At 38.8% G+C, this 18,156-nt stretch overlaps 1 protein-coding gene across 6 annotated transcripts in view; it reads right to left on the reverse strand.

Moving 5' to 3' along the window:
* PLD5 (phospholipase D family member 5) overlaps nt 1-18,156 on the reverse strand; it is a 189,903-nt gene that overhangs the window by 76,147 nt on the left and 95,600 nt on the right. For all 6 annotated transcript variants that reach the window (XM_009681096.2, XM_068939288.1, XM_068939284.1 and 3 more), the window contains one exon: nt 4,656-4,824. In XM_009681096.2, coding sequence (XP_009679391.1) covers nt 4,656-4,824 — 169 coding nt within the window. The remainder of the gene's footprint in view (nt 1-4,655; nt 4,825-18,156) is intronic.

Raw genomic sequence — 18,156 nt, forward strand, 5'->3', positions numbered from 1 at the left:
CAAGCGCTAGGAAATTGCAGTGTGCGACCTTATTATACCACATCTGCATTTTAACAAGCAATACCACTAAGGAATCTTGCCTATCCTGATAAACTATTCTCTTGCACTGTTCACCGGGCTGTTTCAAAAAACCTACCGAAAACGACAAAGGAGGATGTAAAGTAGATATACTGAATGAATAAACTGACATTCTCCTGGTAGCTTTGTCTTTAAATTACCATAATATCTGAAACATCAGTCCCAACTGCACATGCTGCAGCAAACTGGTGCATTAAAAAAAAAAAAAAAAAAAAAAGTTATTACCACCAAAAAGGCCCAGAACTGCCTCCAAAAATAATTTAGCACTCACCAGGCAGACTGATTCTAGTCTGGCTGATTTCCCTTGTCTGCTCTTTACCAGGACACACTTCTCATTAAAAATAAAATAGGGGAGGCATGAACACATAAACGCTCTGTTCATTGAAGAGTACTCTAAAACTGAATTACTGTGCCCTTCAGTAACTTAGATCCCTAAGGTTCAGACAACACTTACCAGTTTTATTTCTGTGGAAAGAAAATGCTTACTTCCAGAATTTTCTTCTAAATCTTTTCTATATAATTCTATTACTATTTTTAAAAGTTGTTCTGTGGTCAAGTCTTTGGGTATATCTTTAAAATACACTAAAAATCACAGAACACTAGCAGAAACCCAGAGTAAATAAATCAATAAATCCTAAATTTGCCTTTGCTATTTAATGCAGAACCGAGAAACTCAAATGCTCTTCTCACATGCTTCTAGGTAACCATCTAACTAAAAGGGAGTGAATTGTCAATTTTTTAAATTTCAGAGTTCAAAAAATGCCTTTCACTGTTAAAAATTTTCTTTTTTTTCTTTTCTACATCTTGTTCTGTACCAGCTGCATCTGGGAAATGAAACCATTTGAAGAGAGGTGTTTGTATAAGCATGAGCTTACAGAAAAAAGAAAAAACTACAGTCTTTGTAGCTGATTTCTGCTGCAAGCTGTTAGGCTGGGAGGTGTTCGTGCCTTCCTTGTATTTATTTGCATTTTAAAATAATTCTCAAAGAAGGGTGCCTAAATCCTGGCACTAACATTTGATCTTCCAAACAAACCACCTAAGATCCTTTGGTGATGTACGTCTGAAAGCAAACACAACTCCCACCTTCAGAGATTTCACTACATGACTGGACAGCTCGCTCTCAAGAGACATTTCAGGTGGAGAGGGAGACTTCTCCCATCAAGTCATTTGGGAGCTGCCCAACAGGTAGGTAGAAAGAGTCAAAGTCAGAGCCACCTACTTTTTGTGTGATCATTGTAAAAAAAGGCAGCCAGATCTACGCTCTCACTATCTTATGGTGACCCAAACACCCATCCAGGGAGAACTGTGCCATGTACAGTACCAGAAAACCATGATGGCATTAATTCTTACTTCATAAACTTAAAATGAAGTTTGGGAGGAAGGGCTTGTTGGAACTACAGAATGTCATTCTAAAAAGTTTCTAAGATGCAAGTTAAACAACGGAGGCAATGATTGCTTGTGAACATAGGTTTTAAGTTATCCCATCTGCCACCATATTATCATCTATCTTGACTGGCAAACGTAGGATCAATATTCTCCCTAACTAATCCAGCGGGTAGAAAGATGAGCTAGAGGAAATCAATAGTGAAAAGTCATGAAACTGTCATTATCTTAGGTTTACCTCACTCTTCACTACAAATGAATTATAAGCTATCTTCAAAATTTTTCTTTATGTTATCCTCTGATTTCTCTAAACATCAGATTGCCACAGGTGGATTCATATGCTCACATTCTGCAAACATCTCCAAACCTGCTGTATGAGCCTAAGACATCTACCCGCTACCTTGAAAAGGCATATAGTTGAAAACACAAAGGTGCCGAAATACATGTTTTTCTTCTCAATGAGAAAAGCATGTGCGGAGAAATGTATTCAGTATTTCACCACACAAATATGCATTCATTTGGCCTCCTAAGCTGTGGAAGGCACACAGACGGTGCCAGCATGAAACATGATATAGCATCGTGTGTTTGCATTTGAAGACTCCAATTCAGCAAGCCTCATGAACTCAGACACCTGAACATAGCAGTTGTGACCTGGACAGCTCAGTCAGAAACTACTATTTATTTAGATTTATAACAACAAGACATGGAGAGACATTTGTCAAGGAAGCTAGATAATCTTACCACAAACAAAAATGAAGAAAAATCCAGCAGCAACTTCCAGAAGTTTATACAGACACAAGGAAAAAAGATACACACACACACACAGATTTATATAAAAGTAATATTGTACACCTTACATATATAGTATTGTATACATACGCATATATGTGTAGATACATACATATGCGCACACCCACACCAAAGAATGTAATTAAACTTACAACAAATTAAGAAAAAGCAAATCTAACCTACTCCACTATTCTCCTTCAAAAATTCATGTCTGTTAAAGCGCTCTTGTCAAGAAGTTTGCTTTGCAGTGTGCCTTCACTATTTACAAAATGGACATTGCTAGTTATACAGTAGGATGTTGGTCCATATGGAAAATTGCTATTTCCTCTGTTTCTGATAAACAAGCATAATTCAAGGAGCAACTAGACCTTACTCATTACGCATCACAGTACCTAAATTTTTGCATCTCTCCCCCTCACCTTTCATAATACTTTTGCTATTTCGGGGCAAATTTCTCTTTCATTTTACAAGGAAGTTTGATTTCCAAAGACGGAAACAGGGAAAACTGATGCAACTATGCAAATTTTATCCTCTCTCTTTAATACATTAGGCTATGTATACATTCTCTGGGGCAGGGATTTGCTAAGAAACACAGCCTCTTTGATGATCTATTTGGTGATTAGACTGGCCAATTAACAGTATAGGTTTTTAGGAGGAATAGACAAGCTTGACAGAAAGATCTATCAGCTGCTCAGACCACACTGCTGTATAATTGAGAAAAGACTAGCACATTAATGGCCTTTAATAGGAGTAATTACTTATTTTTGTAAAACTACTGACGGGCAGAAAGAGATAACCAGAGTAGAATATTATGAAAAATACGTTTCATTTTTCTGTCTTAAACTTTGCATTTGAAGACGAAGCAGCAAATCCTCTCCTCACATTTTTCTTCTTCCTTTCCCTGCTCTGACATTCGTTCAGCAACATCTTATAGTTTTTATTTTGCATGAGAATGTGGTACAGTGAATGGCTTTGATGCTGAACTACTGAAATGCCAATTTCCAGTCTGCTATTTCTGTTCACTGTTTGGGATTTGTTAGGCTCTGCTGGTTTTCAAGCAAATGACATGTTGATTTTTTTCTGATGAAAACGTCTTAAAACATTCATGCACATACCAACTCATGCACACCCTGGGAACATCTAAGACGTTATCTCTTCGAATGCATCTGTTTGAATGACAGTGCATGGATTTGAAATTTCTTAGGCAATAAATTTAAATAAAGCTTAGCTACATAATTGCATTGTGAAAAACTTCAATATTTTGATACTGATAAATTTATTCACAAACTGTATTCCAATATTTATAAGTATTCTAAAAGGAAAAGTTTGCACTATGTTTTCCACTTGGCTGCTCACCTCAGGTTTTCACTCATTCACATGGACGTTTTAAGGCAGCAGACTTATTCTGAAGAAAAGTGAATGTATGCCCTTTAACTAGGCTACAGTCTCTCTTGGAAAAAAGTAGAATGCCATCCACGACTGAAAATATGGGCCATCTGAAGTACTATCTTTGGTTGCTCAGAATACCAGTCATTGTCTATTATCTAGCAAAAGGCATTTTTACTGCACAGCATCAACAGAAATAGAGAGGAAAGTGAAAAGTTTGTGGCACAGTATAGCATAGCAGATTCCTTACAGTTACCTAGCTGTCAGTTTAACCCATTTCATGTCAGCTAAGCTGCCTTTTTTCCAGTCAAGAACCCATGTAGTGGAAAGGAAGAGATACTCTCAGCCTGTCTGTTCCACAATACTTAGTCTGACAGGGTGATACTAAATAAAAAACTGTCCTTACCACACTTCTGACAGGACTGCTCTCGAGAATAAAGCATTAGTTGCCATAGCATTATTGTGATGAACGCCTATCTCATTTGCTATGATTTTCAAATTTTTCCTACTGCACCTAACTGCAGAAGTCTTGAACCCCACCCGAGGTTCATTTTCAAAAGGTGCAAGAAATCATCTGGCCCTATATTATTCTTTGTAAGTGCAACTCTATCCATCTGCTTGAGTGCAGGATTAATCCACGTGCTTGCTCTTTTACCCAATTGGTTGCACAAAACTAGAAAATAAGTATTTAGATTTAAGGATATTTCCAAGTTATGGATATGTTAATACAGAAACAATTTTGCAAGTGTCCTAAGGTTACACAATGGCATCCTTTGTTAAAACGAAAGTGATATGGATATGCGTTGGATGAGTTCCCTAGTCCAGCATGCCCTGACTTTAGGAGAACTATTGCATTAGCAGGAAAAGCCTCATAAGAAAATGGCTTTTCAGACTACCCAAACAAACAGGTCTGCTATGGAGAAGGGCTATAGCTCTATACAACTAATAGTGAAACAAACAAACAAAAAAAAAAAACAGATTTTTAAATTCCCCTCCCCTTTTATTAGGCTAGAACATACCTGGCATGCTGATGGATGACTGTGATTGAGGTCCCACTGAGAAGATACTATGTCAACAGACTTTTCAGCCATATTAAGCAAATTCATCCAGCCTTGGAAAAGAGACAAATGGGATGGTGCACTGTCTGAATAGTTGATCCCTTCAGGAATATTTTCCACAAGAGCAACCCTGAGAATAGATAAGGAAAAAAATAACCACTTAACAACAGCACTTCTCTTCACGAAAAAGTCCCAAATTGTAAAGAGTGTTAGCTTTTGGGCCCGTGGTTCAAAATCTGCTCCAGGAGGCTCTCAACGTTTGGTCACCCTGCAACTCACTCTGAAGTTGCCATGCTCTGCACTTCCCCAAACAATAAAACGTGGACATGAACTGCTGTAAATGCAGCAAAACAAATGAAACTTTTGGAGCTCTGCAACTTTAGCTTCAACATAGAAAAGCTTACTACTTATAACATAGTAAGCGGGGGTCACTCCTTAAGGTGAGGATGGGAAGAAATGGAACAGTCTTCTTTTTTGGCGCCCTCGTCCTTGCATTTCTTTCCTCTTTTTTCTCTATGCAAGCTAACACGCAGCGTGGCAGAATGTCTCTACACTCTACAGAGGAGCTTTAAAAAAAAAAAAAATTCTCAAGTCAAGTAACTCTACCAATTTTGCCTTTAGGCAAACAGATGAAATTTTCACTGGCAACACAACTGTATAAGTGGAAGTACAGTTAGATTTAAGCCACTGGTATCTGCCATTTTTACGGTGAATCATACAAGTCAGATTTAGAATAGACACAGCTGAATCTAGAGATTTGGATAATTCTGATTTTCATCATATCCAAGTACATCAAGTATTTCCAGCCTGTTACTATACTTATTAATATCATTAGCAACTCTAGCGATGCAGATGCCATTTGTAAACTTTCTGTTTTAATAGCTCATCAATTAAACCTGTACTGTAAATGGGAACTGGACACTTTCTAACTATTAGAAAAACAGAATAAATAGTTCTATGTCTTCTGTTGATGAAGTTCATCCTACAAGGTCACGTGAAAAGCTTTACAGTTACTTCGGAAAACTGTGCACGTTTTTGAAGTTAACCCACTAAAAGATTAAAGTTTGTACTCTTTAATACTGAAAAAAAACCCAGTAAGAATCTGTGGTAGATATAATATTCTTACCTTCCAGGCCTGACAAAAAGCAGGCACAGCTCCTCCTTTCATAAAAGAACGTATTTGAAAGCTTAATTTCCTAGAAACAGTCAAATGACATACGTGTAGCTACGCTAAACTACTGACGAGGTTCTCCACGACATACTTTGGACCTGCTATTCTACTGGCTAGCGTTAAACTTACCTAACTTCTGTATTACAGTACCAGAGTCATAATATCAGTAAATAAGCTGTAAAATGTTAAAAAACAAACATACACACACACACACACCCTTGACTTTATGTCTTCAGGCATACTTTATTCTAAAACATTTTAATTACCTTATTTATAAACTTTTCATAAGTAACTGGTGCTCTAAAAATTAACTGTCCTTATTATTCCACTGATGGACATACTTTTAAAAATAAATCATTTCATTCTAACACTCAACATTTTAGATTTATTTCTGTAGCGTTTAATACAGCGACAGAAGCCAATAACACTTTAGTTAGGTCTCTTGAAAAACCTAATTATTTTCTTTTTGAATAGTTAACATTGCTATAAGCCCCAATGTGAATAGTAATTTCCATGTTCCCACCGTTTTATACTGCAAGAAGGGCCACCTACTCTACAAAGAATGAGAGATCAAGGCACAGAAGAATAAGTGATCTGTACAAGGACAAACCAAGGCACAGAAAAACAAGCGATTTGTACAAGGACATTGGAAAAAAAAAAAACAAAAACCAGTGGCAAAGATGAGAAATGAATCCAGCCTCTTCCACGGCTTACCCAATCACACACAAATACAAGATGGAGTTATGTTGACTATTCTCCAAAGACATTCTTTATGTCAAACTATTATTCCAAAAATAATCTAACAAATATGATTCTGAGCTAGCAATAATTTAAAAGTGCACATCATTCCCTTAACACAAGATGTGACCAAAACTCATCCTTAGGATATTGCCTCATATATGCTCTGTTTTACGGCTGAATGCACGTGAATAAAAATACAGGAGCCCAAGAAATACCTGAGAGGACTGAATCCCTCAAGGTCTTTTCCAGTGGCTTGTAGTGGTGTTTCCTATGGGCTGTACTGAACTACTGGCTTGCTGGACGGCATGCGCTTGGCTTCCACTCTTCCTATCTCTCTGGCTTTGTCAGGCTGAAATTTGCCAAAAAGACAACACGGTCACTGAACCGCAGAATAGCTGAGGTTGGAAGGCACCTCTGGAGTTCATCTAGTCCAACCCCCTTGCTCCAAGCGGGGTCAGCTACAGTAGGTTGCTCAGGTTTTGAATAGCTCCAGTAGCTCCAAGTCTGAGAAGCTTAACATATAATTTTAGAGATTAGGGCCCTAATCCAGCCATACACTTACATACATGTTTATCTCTGAGGCACTGATTTCACAGAGTAATTTAGGCCCAAAAGAGAGGTGAATGTGAAGAGCATATCTACACGTTATATACCCAGACTCCAGAAGTAGCTGGAAGCAAGACAGATCTGAACTGGAAGCCACCTAGGCTGCCTGCAGTACAGCACCAGACTCAGGTTCAAGTACAGCACTACCCCAACGCTGACCACACGGCTTGCGGTGTGAAGCTGGCTCATTGCCAGCCCACTTGGAGGAAGGTACAACGTAGCTGTCTCTGTCCATAGAATGCCATCCAGACAGATTTCTATACTAATCTCTCTTTCAGGTATGTGTTCTCTGTCAATCTGCAATCTTATATGTTAAAGTGCAGTTCTGAAAGAGCTGCGGACTTGGTTCAATGCTCTATAGACACATTAGGATACAGATACCATCAAGATACACATTAAAAAGTTGTTCTTTTTCCTGTTGTTGCACAGGTTAAATCCATCTACCTACTCAATGAAAGCAGCAGGAGATATTTGCTAGGTGACATGAAATTCCTCTCCCTGTTACAAGGCCTTTGTCAGGAACAAGGTGCCTCTTGGTAAAGAAGCTTGTTCTGCCCCTGTTGGCCTCAACTTGCTCTTCAGCAGAGGAGATCAGTGCCCAGCTTCTCACTCTGTGTACCACTCAGCAGGCCACAGAATTAGAACTAAATTAGGGATTCAACTGTGCAGCTCTTGCTGTTTTATAATTTGGTTTGACTACAAAACAGGAGCCAGACGCCTTCCCAGCTAGTGAAACTGTTCTTCAGAACAGGTAATGGCTTTTAACATATTTCCTAGTCTTTTTTTAAACCAAGTATCAAATACTTTGTTCCCTTTAGCAGGCAAAAGACATTTTATTTAGCTAGGGCAGTAGTTAAAATGTTGTCTTCACTTCCCTTTAATAATGAACTTATTCCACCCACTCAGAAACTCAGCCAAGCTCGAAAACTCTAACCATCAAGTTCTAAACTAAGTGATTTTGCCTTCACAACATTCCCTCTTCTTCAGGCATAACAGCAAAAATCCAGTGCAAGTTAAGAAGAGTTTTGTTAAACTTTTTGAGCAAAAGTTTGGGTTTGCAGGAGTCTACAAAGGCCCAAATGCCACCAATAAAAGCTAAACTTTGCTCTCATTTTTGTTCCAGTATGACCCACAGAGTGCATTTTTAAAAACTGGTGTAACAAAAGCTTCCAGGAGAGAAGGTCATTCATAGACCTCAAGGAAGATCAGACATGGTGATATAATCTATTCTGCAAAAGCGGCATAATAACAAAGCAAAACTGAACAAATGTAACATGGTGGTTAAAACTGACTTTTCCTATGCTCAAAATCATTAGCAGATAACCTTACACCTATCGAATGAGATGTCTTCCCCTTCCCAGACTTCCTGGAGTTTTATGTATTTCATCTGATTAATGCCAGCACAGGCTAGCCTCTTCAGCTGCATAGCTGAATATTCTCAACCCTACCTCCCACAAATGCAGAAACCCAGAAGTAATGTTAAATGAATTCTGCAAAGTTATAGAGGTGGACCAGGGTCACAACTGAGAGTCAAGCTCCTCTAAGTGAACAGAAATATGCTAGGCAGTATAATGGTATTTAACTTCTGGCCAAGAATAGACCTTGACCTCAATAATAAGACTTTTCTGAGCTCAGCTACATGACTTGCATTTAGCATTTCCAAGCAAATTCTGTCCCAGGCTAAGGATTCTCCTTCCTCTTTGACAGCCCTTCGGTCAGGCTAGAAGGTTCATTTCTGATCTCACACTGATTTTTTCCTTTGAAGGAAACACAGTCAGTCTTAATTTAGCATCTGGGTTAGTTAGAGCAGAAACAGGGCTAGGATAGTGAAGACAGGCATATGCTGTATGCCTGTCCCTTCAATAAACTTAAGGTTATTGGCAAACGTTTACAGCTCTGTGTTGAGAAGTTCAGCTGAAATGATTACGCAAGTATAAAAGGCAAGTTCTTTTGACAGTTAAATCTTCATACCATATTAAAACAAGTAACTGAAGAACATTATTCACTCTGGTTTGTCTCAGTCCAGAGTCATACATTAGAGAACATCCAGTTCTAATGCACTTGAATGTCTCCATGACATCTGAATTTACTCACCATTAGAGGGAACAAATACGGTATGAAAACTTTCCAAAAATTTGTATGAGACAAAGAAATGAAAGATAAACAAAGGATATCTTTCTCATGAGGCTGCTATATTTCAGACCAAGAAAGGGACAGTTTTGCACAAGTTCTGCCCCTAAACCAGGGTCCTAGTTAAAGATATCCTCTCACAGCCTCTTTACCTTTCTTAACTCAGAAGCCCTGGGTACACAAGCCTCTGGCCTGGAGGAACAGGGTAGGGTTCCTGCCTTATTATACCCCAGGGTAAGTCTTACGACCTTTTCCACACCTGACACCCTTCTCACATCAGTTCTTTTAACTGAGGCTTTCATCCATGCCCCCTTCAGGCTCTCTACTTCCTCCTGCAGCATACTACTCCTACCACTTTTTCCCCTCAGATCTGCTCATTAGCTGGCATGTTGGCCAAGTCCATCTTCTCCTTTAGCTCCTCAACAGAACCACAGTTCTAGCTCTTGTTTCTGGAAGGGATTAAGAAATATCCTTCTGTAATCCTAGGCTGTAATCACTATTTCAAAAGCATGCAGGACGCACTTTTTCTGCTGAGTTCAGAGAAAAAGTGCCCTAAGAAAAAAGGAAGTACAGCACAACTTACTGATACATTTGGATATTCCCCTTAGGGAGAATTGTAAGAATCTGCAAGATTAAGCCTCATATTTCAGCTTGGTATCAGACTCCAGAACACAAAGGTATACAGCGTATTTGGACAACTGAACGCTATACCCAAAAAAGAAAAGTTAAATTGTATATTACATGTAATGTTTACTCTTCAACTAATTACATCTAATTTTTCCAAGAAGATAAATTACAAAACCAGCTAGCTGTCACATGTACTTATTTTATTTCAATTGTAAATAAAATATGTCCCCACCCCCATGCCCTCCCTTAAGGAAATTCATGGCAGAACAAAGTGGTTAAAAATGAAAAGGAGAACAGAGAAGATTAATTTAAAATGGATTGTGAACGCAAACGTTTGCGTACTCAAAAGAACCTATATTATTACCATCAAGCTGTGAGTACTGTAAGCTCTAGAGTAGTCCTCTAATACTGAGAAGCTCATTTGGTAAGTGGGGCATGTGCGTTTGTGTTTGCACATGTGCATCTGCCTGAGTATATGCACACTACAAAAGCTCCTGGCAGACATTTGCTTGTCTGCTTTTTGAATTTTATTCATGAAGACTTTAATCTCCAGAGACAAAATCTTGAAAAGCTGAATGCTTGACTTACGTTGGTACTTTCAATTAGGTCTTCAGTGAAGGCAGATATATTCAGATTTCTGATACTAAATGTACCTTCATATATACACCTATGCTACATGTAGCATAGGGCTCCAGGTACAGAGCTGTATCTGAACGTTTTGGAGCACTGCATGGAGCAGACCTGTGTGACGTTTAAACTGAAAAGCTGCTGCCAATGTTTCCCTGACAGACGCATGTTTTCAATATGATTCCATGTACTCAAAGGTAAGACAGCACAATAAGCGCATTAACATTTATTATTTCAAGAAATCAAACTGTGCTAGAATTGTACAGACACATAGGATCAGGGTCTGTTTTGAAGGAATATTTTCCATCTCCTGATTTTCTTCAAATACAGGATCTGGCTGGATATCATTCCGGAAGATAACCGTAGTCAGACACAGATAAGAGAGTAAAAACTTGTTGTATAGCAGATGGTCTAACGCAGATTTCCTGACTTCCCTCTCCCTGGACATGTGAATTGCAAGCTACTGGGATATAAGGGGAGTGGTTTAACAGGTGATGATGTGTATGTAAATGAAGCCACACAACTGTTGTGTTGGAGCATACAATGAAATGGAGCCAGAGCTACAGGCTGCAGCAAGGGAGTAGCCTCTTGCCAAAGAGGCACATGCTGATCCTGAGCTTCTGCTAGTCGTTACATGTAGTCAGTCAGTGCCTCCTCAGCCACACTGACATCTTGGTCATCCTGACAAGGGCCACAGCAAACACAACAGAGGCAGATGCTTTCCAAAGCAAACATGAAGTGGAGTCTGTTGAGTGTCCTGCACCTACCTCAAGAGGCTTGACACATTTGCCAGCCTCTGGCCTAAATTCCGCCTCTGTCCTAAATTGTTGAGAGCCCAAGATCTTAAGTTATCAGAGCAGTTAGTAACAAGGTTAGGCATCCTGCACGTCAGGCGCCTAAGGCCAGAGCCTATGGCTCTATGGCTGCCCCTTCTTTGCGTTTAGGCTCCTTCTAATTTTTCTCATTAGTCCAGGGAATCTACTGAAGTATGCTAACTATATACTAACTCGTATTCTAACTCCTCATCACTTAGGCCTTTTTTCCATAATCTTTTCATAATCAACTTAGAGATCACTTTGTAATTGTTATTCCCTGTTCATACCCGTTCATCATGATGTCTGCACACCAAACATAGCATGTAGACATGCACAATGCATCAGTCAGGCTTGGCAGATTTTAAGGGCCAGATTCTTGGTTAGTTTTAAAAAAAAAAAAAAAAAAAAAAAACTTCAGTCAGCAGTTACTTCAGTGGAACAATACCAGTTATGAAGAAATAACTGTAAACACTCTAGGAACGTCTTTTCTCTGTGGACTGCACTATGCATCATTATATAAGAAAAAGATGCTGCCCCTCATTTCCCCCTCCCCCCTGCCCCGTACCATCATCAGAAAAAATTCACTGAACAAAATAATTCCACTGTTTCAACTTCCCTCAAGCAATGAGAAAGACAATATTTGCGTTGTAACATACCAGAGAGAGATTATTTTCAAATGAAGCACCCACTATACCTGAACACAAGTCATCTAATGGTCAAATCTATGAATGAGTTCTAATTAAAGGTATTTTAGGTGATAAAGTGAGATGTACACAGTTGCATTTCAGATGCAGATTCAGGCATTTAGTTCTCAAAGGCAAAATTGCATCCAAAAAGAGGGACAGAATTGACCAAATGTTTCACAAGGTCATTTCAACCCCTGGTGGATGGTATTTCCTCTGTGCCAAAATAATTCTTGGAGAACAAAGGCTGAACCTCAGACAGATATTCAATCCGTACTGCCATGATCATTTTGATACTGGAGCTAAGATAACAGTAATACAGAGTAGCAAATGAAAAAGGGCACAGACCTGAGCAGAAAAGAACACAAGAAGAACTAAATGGCAAATGGTAAAGACCTTTCTTTGTTCCTGGTGATACGACCGATATTTGCCTCAATTCAGAAAGCATGTAAACACAGTGCAACTTAAGGTTAGGCCTTTAAGTAGCCCTATTGATTTTGTTAGGACCTCTCATATGCTTAAAGTTAATGCAGACTTATGCATTTTCTTGAATTATGCAGGTCAGTCCAGCTCGATACTCATCTTTTCCCTCCTCTATTACATATCCAAGCTCAGACCAACGTAATCCTTTCTCAATAGTCCCTTTCTCCACAAATAGGGAAGCTGAAGTGAAGGTCGTTGATTCCATTGTGAAAAGCTATTTATCATCAGTAAGACTCAATAACATACCCAATAAAAGAAGGAAAAAATAAAGATTTAAAAATGCAATCGAAGGGCAAAAAAACAATACATATGCAAAGAACATTCTGAAATAAAAATAAGGTGTGCTTTTGTTTGACTGCTTTGCTCTAAAGTTTCTAGCGCTGTTATATTAAACATGAACTACAACATTAGAATGCCTGTCAAAAAAAAAATTTAGATAATTTAGATTTTTTTTTAAATTTCAAAAGTCACGTAACTGATGATTGCAGTCCAGTCATGAGCAACGGACAATGAAGCTGAGAAGTAGCAATCGCTAACTAGTATCATCAACTGAGAGCCCCAAACCTCTCTCCATCAGCTAGAATTGTCCTCTTATTAATGCAGTGGACCAAAGAAATCTTTACTGAGGTGGACTGTTAACTTACTGAATAGATATGATAGAGTTTTATCAGGTAGACTTCAATCTGGCATTTGTCACCAATTCAGTAAGATCACAGGTCCTGGACATACAAACCTAATTCTTCCAGATTAAAACATTTTATTGGAACTTCCTGCTTCACAATCCTATTGTAGAGCCCGGTATGATCAAGAGTTCTTAACACTCAGAGGAATTTCTCCTCTCTTTATACCTCCTGCAATTATTTATACCTGCACAGACCAAACAGATAAAACTGCAGCATGTCAGAACAGAAACATGTTATGGATAGTTGTAAATATCTCCTGGTTTTTTGTTTATTCACACTGGTTAAGGGGAAAAAAAAAAAGCATCAAGCAGAACAGCTAAGCCATCAAACAAGAAACGAGCATAGCTGTATTTAATAACGGTAAATATAAAAACACTATAAAATGAAAATCTATATGATAATGGTTCTTATGCTGCTCCTTATTCACCCATCCGAGGAAGGAATTTCACTTTGATTTACAGATTTGGCTCGTGAAAACAAAAGAAATCAACTTAATACCACAAATCTAGAGTAGATGAACCACAGACTTAACGAAGGCTGGTTTGACCACAGAACCGGTACACCATCCCCACAAAAGCCTACGCTGTATGGGCCCAGCTATCCTATCTTCATCCATGACGATTATTCCATAACAAAAGAAAGCCAGTGGGATGGGCTGCAATGGTGACACCTACAAGAGGCAGAATAAAATTTTGCTTCAGGAGACATTCAAGTGTCTTATTTAATTAATCATTCATCTTCCAGTTGAATCTTGCAGGATCCAGTGAGCACCAGATCATCAATATCTCAATCCAGCCTGAATCAACAACTCTCGAGTTGCTCGATACTGTCTAAATAACAACGAAAATCAAAAGGCACCACAACTTTCAAACTAACCCAAAGGTTCAACACCTCGATGAAGACATTTGGGATTCAACATAACATAAAAATGTGTCTGGATTGACTGATAAGGCCACTGGAGATGTCAAAAAGACAGCGTTTGAACCAAATCAGTAGAGCATCTATCTGACTCTTCCCAAATACTGATGGGAGCTGACGTTTCAGAATTACTAGTCAATAAAAAAGGCACCGTACTCTGTATATCTAGAGTCTTGTCATTCTTTGCGTGCCCTGAGAAGTTTGATTTGCATCCTATTTTAATTGGATAATTTCTATATTTTGATCAGAGACAAATTTCTTAAGGTTCCAATAAATCTTGTTTCACTGAACAACTGCTTGTTGGAAATATGCAGAAATTGTTCTCAGATGAAACACAAAGGCACTTTTATGTCAAAGAAAGCAACGGTTCCTCTAGACACTAATCATCATTCATTCTAGAGTACACTGGGACTGAATTTCACATTTGAAAAGGCACAAGAACGCAGAGGTCAAATGTTGCACACGCAGCGTTCTGCTCCTGCCTTTCTTACGCACAACAGATACAGGCCTTGGGGATATGTGTGAAACTCAATGGACAGAGTCTGAGAATGGAAATTGCCACCTGTTCCTTGTATATATTTGGTCTTTCTTTAAAACGCTTCCATTAGGCTATTGTTAGGATATGTCCCAGCCATTACAAGAAGCTCTAAAATTGGGCTGTGACATATCTCTGTCCACTCTGTGTCTAAAACATGCTGTAAAACTTTTCAGCACCTTATCATGTACCAGAATAAATTCTCTTCAGACTGTCCTCTCACACATAGTGTTTAAAGACAACACAAGCTGAGCCGTTTTCATTGTGATCTCATTAAAAAATTACACTGATGAAGGAGGATGCCAAATCAGTGTTTGTGTATGTCTGAAATTTATGTGGGGTCACAACTGAAACACAAGGGCTCAGATCTGCTCTGAGAAAATTCAAGCAGCGTAATAAATCCTTCCCTTTAATGTTTCTTTATGACCACCACAGCTCTGCTCTTTCTTCCCCTTATTTCTGATCTTTTCCCTCTCCACATTTTTCCAGAGGTTCAGACACTCATTCCAGATCATTGCGCAGCGCTTCGCGGCAGTGAACGAGCTGTTTTTCTCACAGCTCTCCTTCATTTTAATGATGCTTTGCACAATGAAACTTAAACTTTGTTGCTCGGTGCTCAAAACACATCGTTTTGAATGAGCTGTTCCTTCTTGAGAGATTTTCTTTCTCCATCCTCTCGAAAGGAGAAACGGTAGGATGCAGCCAGCCTGAGACCGGAGTCAGTACAGGCCCTTTGTAAGGATCATTAGACTTTCTGAAGACAACAGGCTGATTCCTGCATTTTTTTCTGGGCATTCTCTGCTTCAGAACACCTTGGTCCAACCACTTCCCAACTTTTTCTTTCATCGTTTTCTGCTCTAATTCCTCTCTTCTTTGAGCTCCTGCATTCCCTTGGCTCCTCCTCCTCTCCTAGTCTCCCTCTTCTCTGTTTTTTGTTTTACATGCTAAATGATCTCTTTCCTTTGGTTTTGCTTCTTCCAGCTAGTCTTCTACTCATTAAACCTCTTCAAAACTATTTAAGTAGCGGAAATCTTAGCATTGCTATGACTGCAAGCCATCGTTCTGCTCGAATGCTCTACCCCTGCTCCTCCACCATATCTTATTGTCTATTTAGACTGAAAGCTCTTCACAAGTGCAACTCCTTGTCACTCTAATAGTGACAAACACGGGGGGGGGGGATCCATCTTGAGAAAGTTCCTAGGATTTACTGCAGTAGCAAGTAGCAGCCTGTGTAAATCTCCGCTGAGAATTCACAGTATTCAGGGACAGACTTTCAAGTACTGCTGCCTAAATTGTCCATCATTCAAACGGTTTACATCAGAGGCATGAAGCAAATTTAATTTGGGTTACCTCTTTTTCTTTCTTTCTTTCTTTTTTTTTTTAAAGAGGGTTTACGGATATCTTGGCAACTTCCATATAACAACAAGCACAGCACTAAGTTCTGAAACATATTTCTAATGATAATCCTTTGATCACCACAGTTTACCTGCAATAAGTAGGAAGAACAGTTGCACTGATTTACAAACACTGCTACCCTACCTTCCAGCAGCTAACGTGGCAATACAATAAGCCATGGATGGAAAGCGTGTACGTACTTAAGTTCCTAATTCAAGTGGAAGGGGTCTCCTGGACGATCAAGTCCCTGTCCTTGCTGCTTCTGGTAATATTTCATGTGTTTTCATTCTCAAATTATCATGATGAGGAAAAGATACTAGAACTGAGAAAAGTTTTTACCTCTACTTCTCATACTGGAATACTTTTATCTTGCCGCTCTCATGGGCAGAAACCTGCTACACCCGATACTGCCTAACCTGCACTACCCTTTATTTTCAATAAAACCTCTGCCACCCTGGCGTTCCTGTCTCCTATGATATTTTCATGGATGACAATCATATTCCTCCTCAGCTTTTACTCTGCTCAGCCAAGTACCTAAAGATGTCTTTTGTGAAATAGGCTCCACTTCTAAAACCTCCTCCTTGTTTTTGCCTGCACCTATTCTATATGAGTTCAACTTTCTTGAATACTCGTAGTCAGATTTATACATAGTATTCCAGATTAAATCTTACCAACGCCTTGCAAAATGGCATTAATGCTTCCTTTGCACTTCTGAATACACATCGCCTGATATGTATCGTATTGCATTTATCTCTAAGCAATTCTATCTTCTGTTATCTTAGTTTCACTAAGGAATTGCTTCCAGTAAACAGTGTAACAACAGAAACTCTAGTGAAATTATAGACAGACTACTGCGTAGGAGTGAGTAAAATCAAACTGTTAACCAAAACGGTATGTAAATCCCCATGAGAAACCAAGAGACTTATTTACATTTTGCTGCAGCCCTGTAAATTTGAAAAAGAGTTTTCCCAATCTCAGTTAGAGGAAAGGGCATTTTTGGCTCACCTATATTTCTTTTCTGCCTTCAGATCATACATTTTCTGGTCAAATTTAATTCTAAAGATGTCTGTGGGGAAATGTATCTTTAAGAGGCGCTAGAGTCAGCTGTTACATTATTCACAGGCTTAGTCAGAAAACTAAAACAGACCTCTGTCATTCCCTGCTTCTGCGTGATTGCTGTATTACGTGAAGTTCAAAGAGTAACACAAAGTGAGAAGATATCCAGAATGAAAAAACAGAGCAATTAAATATCAGATGAATGCTGAAATGTGTAACAGACTTGAGAAAACCTTTTAATAACCCTTTTCTGAGACTGTAAGCAACACTTTCCAGCAGAACAGCAGACAGTTGAGGTAGCTTTATTTCTCTCAAGGTTGCTTCTGAGGATATATTTTTTTTTCTTCATTTTCAATTAAACCAAGATAGACTAATTACAGAACCTGAGGAGTGATGAAGTCCATGAAAAACTAACAAAAGAGAGATGTTTTGAAGCACAGAGGACAAAAAGAAGGTGAAAATACAAAAAACCTGTGACGAGCAATTTTGAGGGGTTAACCCAGAACCTGATAAGAAATTGTATCATAATTGGTATCTAGAGAAAAAAAACTCAAAGAAATTCTAGTGAAAGACCTAGAATTAACCCTTGGCAAAGATATCAGAAATTGCCAAAATAAAGAATCACCTAAGCTATACTGAATCTTATGGAAGGCAGACAGTCCTCTGAAAAGTGGACATAAAAAGCTCAAGTAACTACAAGAAACAACACTACTGCACAAAGGAATAAGGAGCTCTAATCTGGATTCCATTAAATAAAATGGCAGACAGAATCACAGAATAATTCAGGTTGAAAGGGACCCCTAACGTTCATCTAGTCTAACCTCCTGCTCTAATACAGGTCCTGTTAGAGCAGGTTGCTCAGGGCTGTGTCCATTTGAGGATTAAGTATCTCCAAGGATGGAAATTCAACAACCTCTCTGGATGCTTTTTCCAGTATTTGACCACCCACGTGGTGGAAAAAAATATCCGTTTATTTTATTGGAATTTCCTGT

The sequence above is a fragment of the Struthio camelus genome, chromosome 3 (genome assembly GCF_040807025.1).
Source record: "Struthio camelus isolate bStrCam1 chromosome 3, bStrCam1.hap1, whole genome shotgun sequence".
In the NCBI taxonomy this organism is placed as follows: domain Eukaryota; kingdom Metazoa; phylum Chordata; class Aves; order Struthioniformes; family Struthionidae; genus Struthio; species Struthio camelus.